A 9,008-nucleotide genomic window follows, 5' to 3' on the forward strand; every position below is an offset into this window, starting at 1 on the left:
GGCGAACCTGGCGCATATTTCAATGCACATACAGCCATGCTTATTGGAACCGTATGCTGGACAGCAGGCCGTCGGGATCGAACCGTGTGCTGTACAGCACGGCCGTCGGGATCGAATCGCCGTGCTGACAGCACGGTCGTCGGGATCGAATCGTGTGCTGTAAGCACGGCCGTCGGGATCGAATCGTGTGCTGTACAGCAGGGCCGTCGGATCCTCAACGGGTGTTCCTTTGGCGTATGGTTACAAGAGGTTCGATAGATCATTCGCGCCTCTTACCACGTATATTTCATTCTGACGTACAGCGACAAGAGGATCGGGACATAATTCGCTCCTCATTATGTGTATTTCATTCTGGCGTTGTGTTTACAAGAGAATCGATTAAATCAATGGCACCTCTTATCAGTGTATTCATTTTGATGAAGGTTGCGAAGGGATCGATGTTCGCGATTCTTATCACCTAGATGTGCCGAAGAGCGTATGCACCTGGAAAGCCGACAAATCGTTGTATTTCAACACATGTTTTGAAACGCGCGAGTCCACAGACCTGAAAACAACACTTAAAGGCATATTAAGCAATGATGTGAAAGTAGAATCGAATTTACACGGTCGTTTTAGGAGCTGGCAGTAACTGTGGACAACTGTGGACTCAAAAATGCCAATGTCCTTTAATATGAGTAACCACATAAAGAAAACGGGGAGAAGAGTTTGAAGCAACATGAGCTCTATAAAAAACAAAAATCCCTGCGCGTTGTGGAATGTCATTTGTACCAGAAAGGGGCACGTAGCTACGCAATCCACCCATGCATGCGCAGACATGCATGCAGGCATCTTATGACGCTTACGCGAGGATAAATAAGCGTCACAGCGAGCTAGTGCTATTCAACGTCACGCGACCTCTATGTCTGACCACCAGTCACGTTCCAGATTTAGTAGCCGATCGGCTAACCGCAGTACGCTGCAGTACACCGAGCAGGTGTTAGATGATGTTGCGTCGAAATTGGACTGTCAGTAAACCGAGCCCCCCCCCCACCCCTCCCCCTGGCCTCACCTTGGGCGAGGCCTCTGATGGAACGGATGAGAGGTCCCCATGGCTGAGGTTGCGGCGTGCCCCGGTGAGCGAGGAGGGGGGGGGGGGCGTCAACAACGATGCGTCACAACGATGGTCCCGTGAAGAAGGAAAACGGGATCAGCGGCGCTGGCACAGGGCGTCTTTTCCTCCCACCCCTTCCTTGGAGGGTGGGGAGGACTCGGACAGAGGGCCTCTCATTGTTTCAGAGGTCTGACCAATGCAATTCGCGGGCACCGGCCTTGTTCCTACTTGGGGACAATGGGTCCAGGGCTCAGAACGATGCGGAGCCGGCGTATCGGTATTGGTGGTGCTAGACCGACATAGAAGCCTCCATCGACACAGGGGGTCACAATCGGCGTAAGAGCCCTTCGACTGTCATCCAATTTCACATTCCAACCCATTCCAATGTATAATCTATGTTACTGCGTCCTCACTATCTTTGTAGAACTCATACAAATTCTCGCCAAGCCTCTGAGCGCTATCGGTTTAGAAAGAACCAGCTGAACCATTGACAATGGGTGGCGCCTGCGGCTTAATCCATGCAGCCATTTGACATCCACTTCCGTTAGTTTATTGGCTTCAAAACACACAACAGATTGAATCTTACCTTAAGCTTCGGCTTTTGTTCCGTCGAAAGAAGGTAACATACGAATACAAATAAAACGCAGAAAAACCGGACCGCCTCGAAATCTGGTTGACCATATCCGGCGATCACTTTAAGTGGGAGGGGCTCTCACCGTCAGAGGGCCCTTTTCACTTGGTCCCCGCACACACAGACACCTAAGACTGCACTGAGCCCCTACCGGTGCAGAAGCCGCATGTCACTGTGCCGTGTATTCCTGCCCTGCACCATGCACCAGATCACGCCACTCCTGGCACCGCCCCCGCCGCGCCAAGATCACCTGGTGCCTTCCAACTGCCGCGTCAGGTCAAGGTAATTCCTACGAGACCACTACGCGTCCTCCAGATCCTGGGATCAGGTCCCCCTACCTCTCAGAAGGTCACCGCAGGCCCCCCCCCCTCCCAATCCCCTGGATCCTCCTGCGAGGCCACCGTAGCGCCTTACGAGGTCACTTCGCCTGCTCCCAGCTCTGAGAGCAGGTCACCGTTGCCCCTCCCCCGGTCACTGCATCTGCTGCCAGTGGCCGGATCAGGCCAGCTGACCGCCGCGGTCGCTGCGGGTCTCCGCTGAGCTGCGCTCCACCTGGAGCTGACCGCCGCGGTCGCTGCGGGTCTCCGCTGAACTGCGCTCCACCTGGAGCTGACCGCCGCGGTCGCTGCGGGTCTCCGCTGAGCTGCGCTCCACCTGGAGCTGACCGCCGCGGTCGCTGCGGGCCTCCGCTGAACTACGCTCCACCTGGAGCTGACCGCCGCGGTCGCTGCGGGCCTCCGCTGAACTGCGCTCCACCTGGAGCTGACCGCCGCGGTCGCTGCGGGTCTCCGCTCAGCTGCGCTCCACTTGACAGTTCGGGTCCGTGTTCCGACGCCGGCACTTGCCCGCCAGGCAACCACTAGTCACGGCGCTGTGAGAACGCGAGTTCAGCTCCTCCCTGTCTCGCTGCGCGGTGTGGATTGCCTGCTCGTACGTCCACGTGATCCACTGCCGGCGCAGAAGGGCGATGTCAGGCGCGATGGGGACTTTGCGGGACGATGCGCTTGGCACAGGAGGCGAGTTTGGGTGATTGAATTGTTTATGGAGAGATGGGGTGAAAACGAGAGTGACGACGGAACCGATTGCGAGGGAAAGAAAATCAATTTCCAGGGAGAGAGGGAACGAATAAGAGAGGAAGAAAGACAGAGGGGAGAGAGAAAGAGCAGAAAATGGAGGAAGAGAGATGAAGGGCGACGGAGAGACATAAGGGGAGAGTAACAGAGAGATACAGAGACGGGGGACGGGGGGCGTCGTGGGAGTGCGTACCCGCATATGTATATATGCGCGTGCGTGTGTGAAAGCGAGAGATCACTGCTGGCACGGGCTGACAGGCGATACTGGCTCCCGTGTCGCAATCCAACTGAGTCGACGGAGTGCTACCATGACGTGGCGTGGGTTTTTACGCCCGTGCTGCAGGAACACACGCAGCTGCCCCCGCAAAGTGACGTTGAGTCTGCTTTTTGCCTGTCGAGGCCACTTTGGAGTGTTGCGCGGACGGCGGCGAACGTCGAAAGCGGTGACAGTTCACCATTGTGGACAGTGACTGCCGCCATCGGCACCCAGCCAGCGTCAGCACTGAAAGCCCCAACAAAGACCTGTGTAGTGGCTAGCCACCAGTCACTTGGTTGGTGTGTGGTTGATGAAATTTTGCAAGTTGCCCCGGCCGGATACTTTAGGTTAACTAACGGGGGTGTCTTTGAGAGTCAATAGATCATTTTTTTGAAATTGTACAAGTGTACATGCCGATGAACCAGCAATGATCCATTGCAGGTTTTGGGCATGGGTTATTTTAGCAAGTAACTACTTTTGGCCTTCAAAAATCTCAAATAAAATTCTGTTGATGTCCCTGTGATCGATTTATTCGAAATGAGCATCAAAAACTACTCGTAAAGCAAGCTATCCAGCAAAAAACCAGTCAAGTTTTACCTCGGTCTGGCCTCCATACCTGACCCAAGGTCAATAGAGTTCGTCGTGTTCCTAACTTCAATTGGTTAATTGTCTAAGAAAATGCATGCGTGGCTTCACCTAACACTCCGTTACTGCATCAGACTGAAGGATTCCCAGGAATTACCTTCGCCGACAGCCATAGCCAGACTTTGACTTGCCATGGGTCGGCGCCACCTTACAAAGCACGTCCAATTTTTTACACAAAAATTCCGCTATTTAATTGCCTATAGCTATGCGAATTTTGACGCGACTGCACCTACCAGGCGGAAATTATTCTGAAAATCTTCGAGCGGTCGAATTAACCCACTCCCTCACCCGAGCTCGTCTTGAAGGGAATGCTCCACATTTTAAGACAACGAATTGAAAATCAGATATGATGCACTTAACTCACTTACGACTATTGACGTATTCTTAAGTGGAGAACACTGTTTTAGGCAACACAATTTCTCTTTTTAGTAAATATGATCCTCAATACGGCATTGTTTGATTGCGTTAAGGAACATTTGTATGACGTTGAAGTGCTGCCTACCTAGCCGGGCAAAATTACTGCTTACTTGTAGTGCTGCAAGTTCTTCGACAAATGACAGCACTGCTGAAAGTGTCCGCTCAGCAAAATACCGATATGTGTTCGTGTTTTGGCCCCTTCTCGTGTTGGTTCTGCAGAGTTATCCGGAAGTTTAATATGTTTACTCGTATTGACATACTTGGCTAGGCGCTATTCTTAAGTTATTCGATTACAAGTATTATTTCAGTACTAACTAGCAAGTGAAGAAATCATGCCCAGCTTCCTATATTAGCTAGCACAAAGCGTGCTTAGTGACGGAAGCTTGCCCAGCATGCTGATTATTTTTAGAGAGCCAATAGACGCCCACTATATTTGAGAATCGCGCTCACAGACGCCAGATCTGAACGGCTGGACGATGCCTTCTTCCTGGCCTTATTGCCGCCTGGCCTGCGGGACGGCAGGATTTGAATGGCGTTGGCATCATTGACATGGCGTGGCATGACGTGATGCATGTCTAAATGGCCTCGAAATAGGCTGCACGAAATAGACTGTGTATATCTTTGCGGGCATGTAGCTCAGAAACCATAAGGATTAAAGTCTTAAGTACGGCATGGCTGTGAACTACACCCAACGATCTTCAAAATATTTTTCCAGCCCAAAACCTTATACAAATATGGAACACTCCATTCCTTTACCCAATGCGATAAAATAACTCTTTTCCCTGCACATTTTGCTTCGACGTCCCGACTTTTACCGCCCTGTTTTCACCATACATTCCGCCTCTGTGAACAGATGGTCAGCCCTCAAATCTGTTCGTGTTTCTGATGAGAACTTGTGTGAAAGCCCTGCGTGCATTTCATCGCAATGGCTTTTAAAACGCGCCCTGCGAGGTGGCCCACGATGCTCACCACCTCCTGCCAAGATGTCCAGATGAACAGGAGTACGTCGATTAGTCTCTATCAGTCAGCCTTTCCAACAAGTGAAATGCTGGTTGGATAGACTGGTCAACACAGTCCTGCTCCCTGGGCATGTTGGTAGAAGGTAGCGAGTGTCGCCAGCCACCTCGCAGAGTACTTTTTCAAAGCCATCACGGCAAAAAGCACACAGGGTTCTAATGCGTGTTCCGCAATCAGTAATTGGCGGTCATGGCCTGAGGCTCTCTTGTACTGTGGCACCTTTAACTGTTGCTGGACGCCGTCACAGACCCCCTTACCATGTCACGTGGCAAATCAATGTCACTCACAAAGTCCCACGTCTGGTAGTGCATGCTTCGGGGGCTATCACCCAAGCTCGCATGACAGTTTCAGTCATGTGGAAGTCATGTCTGCTCGGTATTAGCCAGATCCGTTCAGCGCTGGCTTGGGATGAAATCAATATTACGCCCCGCGAGAGTGAGTACTGCCTCGGAAAGACCGACAAGACCCGTGACTCTCATGCGCCGGCCACCAGAGGTAAATTTGCTCAGCAAGTTTCATGGTAATATTTCATGTTTAAATTCCAAATTCAAAGCACAGTTCTGTACTTTGAGACATCGGAGACGTTTCATCCGGAACTGCCGTCCAAGCAGCCTTCTGTAAAATTTTCAGATCCCATTTCTCTCCCACGGCCTGAGCTGCACTGCCAGTAACTTTGCCGTGGACTTTCTGTCGTGAAGGACGTGATGTATGGCGGCACTCACCTGGAATAGCTTCTCCCAGGAGGCCTGCGTGTGTCTGTCCCAGTGACCCGACCTCTCCTGGGTGGCTCTCACGACGGCGATGAACTGCTCACCCAGCAGCTGAGACAGAGCCCGGCACGTGTCAGAAGGCTGCGCCCGCTGGGGCCGGCACAGGCGCTGGGCTGCGCCTACTGGGGCAGAGGCAGGCGCTGGATGGCGCCTGCTGGGGCCTACTCAGGCGTTGGGCTGCGCTCGCTGGGGCCGACACAGGTGCTAGGCTGTGCCCGCTGGGGCTACCACAGACGCTGGGCTGCGCCCACTAGGGCCGACACGAGCGCTGGGCTGCGCCCGCTGGGGCCGACACAGGCGCCGGGCTACGCCAGCTGTGGCCGACGCAGGCGCTGGCGAGTGGTCAGTCGGTGTGGCTCGTACGATTTATCAGTCGAGTGGATGAAAGGCCTCGTAATGCTGAACCGCAGTCCAAAGCTGGGCATAGCAAACTGCCTTACCCTGTAGATTTGTCGCTTCTTATCTGAGAGTTGCCTCGAAAGATAGCATTAGTTCCTCTAAAGCAAGTACGCTAGTATTCTGACTCTGCACCGGCTGGCGTTCGTCGACCACTGAGTCCGCAAAAAAGCAATCGGACGCATTGAAAGCCTGGTGATTTCTAGTCGAGCCATCGTCGCTATGAATGCACAGCGAGACACGACTGATGAGCTAGTGCGGCGAGCAGAGCCGGGCGGAGCCAAGCTGCTGGCGAAGCACTCACCAGCATCTGAGCTGGTGCGGCGAGCAGAGCCAAGCGGAGCCAAGCCTCTGGCAAAGCACTCACCAGCATCTGGTGTGGGAAGGCTCCGTAGGCTATGTGCCTAGTGCACAGGTCGTGGGTCAGCGCTGAGCACTGCTCCTCCGAGTCCAGCCGGCTGATGATCTTGTTCACGAAACCCATCACTCTGAGCCGACAAACAGCAGGCGTGAACACGAGACTGTACGGACCCACTCACTGTGAACCAACGAACAGCAGGCGTGAGCCCGATACTGTACGAAGCCCATTACTCCGGGCCCAAAAATAGCAGGCGTGAAGCCGAGACTGCACGAAGCCCATCGCCCTAAGCCAACGAACAGCAGGCGTGAGCCCGAGACTGTACAAAGCCCATCACTTGGAGCCAACAAACAGTATGTGTGAGGTTGTAACTGAATGAAAAAATCAGTTCGTGAACAAACATCATTTAACGAGTGGACACGTAACAATCGACATGTGCACAAATCGACCGTACATATGGACAATCAGCTTGCTGAACCAACCGATGACTGTACTGCATACTGAACACACACACACACACACACACACACACACACACACACATATATATATATATATATATATATATATATATATATATATATATATATGTATATATATATATATATGTATATATATAGTTCCGTCTGAAAGGGCGTTAGATTTGCTAGATCCCTTCGATAAAATGCACATGACGGTTCTGACCTTTTGTCTATGCGCCTCGCCTGTCGCAACCCGCTAGGTTTTACTACCGGACGTCAGCAAGCACAGTCTGCTCAGTAAGGAGCGATAAGTGTCGTTCATTCGAATAAAAGACCCTGCTAGCGTATCAACAGAAAAATGGCGATCTTCGTTGTACGGCTGGAAAATCGACCAGAGGAAATCTGCGCTGGTGAGCAGTGAGCAGGTGCACTGAGTGACGTCCACTGGTGAGCCCTCATACGAACTATTGTCATCCCGGCTATAGCGGAAGTACGAGCTGCCGAGAGCCAGGGACGACAGACCGCTGCTCCCTCACTCTCTACCACGCTTAGACGCGGTCTGCGCGGTGCCTGTACTGACAACGCACAGGCACTAACGCTAACACTGGCACTGACACTCGCACCGAGCAATGGGCACGACGCTCATCACGTCGATAGAAAACGACATAAATACCCTGCGCCTGACAGACCTGTATGCGTGCTGCTGGAGATGCGTCGACGTCCTCAGCTCCTCCATACTGACCTCCCGAAACGCCCAGAACGCACTCTTCATCTCCGGGTGAGCCTCGAATAATCTGTGGGAGTGAACACGCTTGATGTGGCAAGCACAGCTACAGACCTTTGTGTCTTTTGTGAATCGCGATGCTGGCGGTGCTTCAGTCGTGAAATTCATCGAGTCAGGCTCAATTCAGAACTTGCTTACATGAAAGCTTGTAGAGCATCAGGAGGCTACAGGAGTCGTGCAGAGATTAAGTACGCGTGGAAGGGAAGAAAGAAGGGTGTGGCGTCAATAAAGCGTAAAAGAGGCAGGGGAGCGAGAGGGAGGGGGTGGACAACGAGAATTCAAATGTGTTTGCAAATTATGCTGAAGGATGAATGCTTCAAAACCTTACATCCAAATGTTGTTGGCTTCCTCTCCTGACAAGCAACACACCCGGCTTTGTTTTGCACCCCCACATCAATAAGCGCCCAATCTGACGTTACCCGTTTTTATAAGCCGTTATGCTCAACATATCGTGACCAGGGAAGAGGTCGCTGGTGCGTGCGTAATAATAAATGTCGAGAGCAATCAGTGCATAATTGGGTGTGGGAAACGAGCCAGAAGTACCTGTGGTAATTTATGGATAGCACCTCATAGAACATACACATACAAACACACACACACACACACACCACACACACACACAACACACACACACACACACACACACACACACACACACACACACACACACACCACACACACACACACACACACACACACACACACACACATATATATATATATATATATATATATATATATATATATATATATATATATATATATATATATATATATATAGATATATATATATACAGATATATAAATATATATATAAATATATATATATATATATATATATATATATATATATATTTGTATACATATATATATACATATATGTATATATGTGCTTAACAATACCACCATATCTATAACATAATATAATAGCCGTGCTGCCATATCTCATTTTCGCCTACAAACAAGGACCACGTAGGTGGCTGCATTTTCTAGACCTATTGTAACCTCTCGTAACAGGTGGCGTTCCTACAGCACCACACACACACAATCCGCCGAGAGCAATGACTCGTGGTGCTGTGGACAGCGGGAGAGGATATCTGGCTCGACATG

The 9,008-nt window shown here is 51.2% G+C and overlaps 1 protein-coding gene across 1 annotated transcript; it reads right to left on the reverse strand.

Moving 5' to 3' along the window:
• Positions 1–2,513: 2,513 nt before the first annotated feature.
• Positions 2,514–7,886, reverse strand: LOC119094342 (uncharacterized). Its single transcript, XM_037217410.1, has 4 exons — positions 7,804–7,886; positions 6,663–6,783; positions 5,852–5,950; positions 2,514–2,669 (listed from the first exon to the last, which is right to left on the reverse strand). Exons 1-4 carry the CDS (start codon positions 7,884–7,886, stop codon positions 2,514–2,516), a joined length of 459 nt encoding a protein of 152 aa, XP_037073305.1.
• Positions 7,887–9,008: the final 1,122 nt, after the last annotated feature.

This window comes from Pollicipes pollicipes, unplaced genomic scaffold, assembly GCF_011947565.3.
Source record: "Pollicipes pollicipes isolate AB1234 unplaced genomic scaffold, Ppol_2.1 Scaffold_4002;HRSCAF=4701_pilon_pilon_pilon, whole genome shotgun sequence".
Taxonomy (NCBI): domain Eukaryota; kingdom Metazoa; phylum Arthropoda; class Thecostraca; order Pollicipedomorpha; family Pollicipedidae; genus Pollicipes; species Pollicipes pollicipes.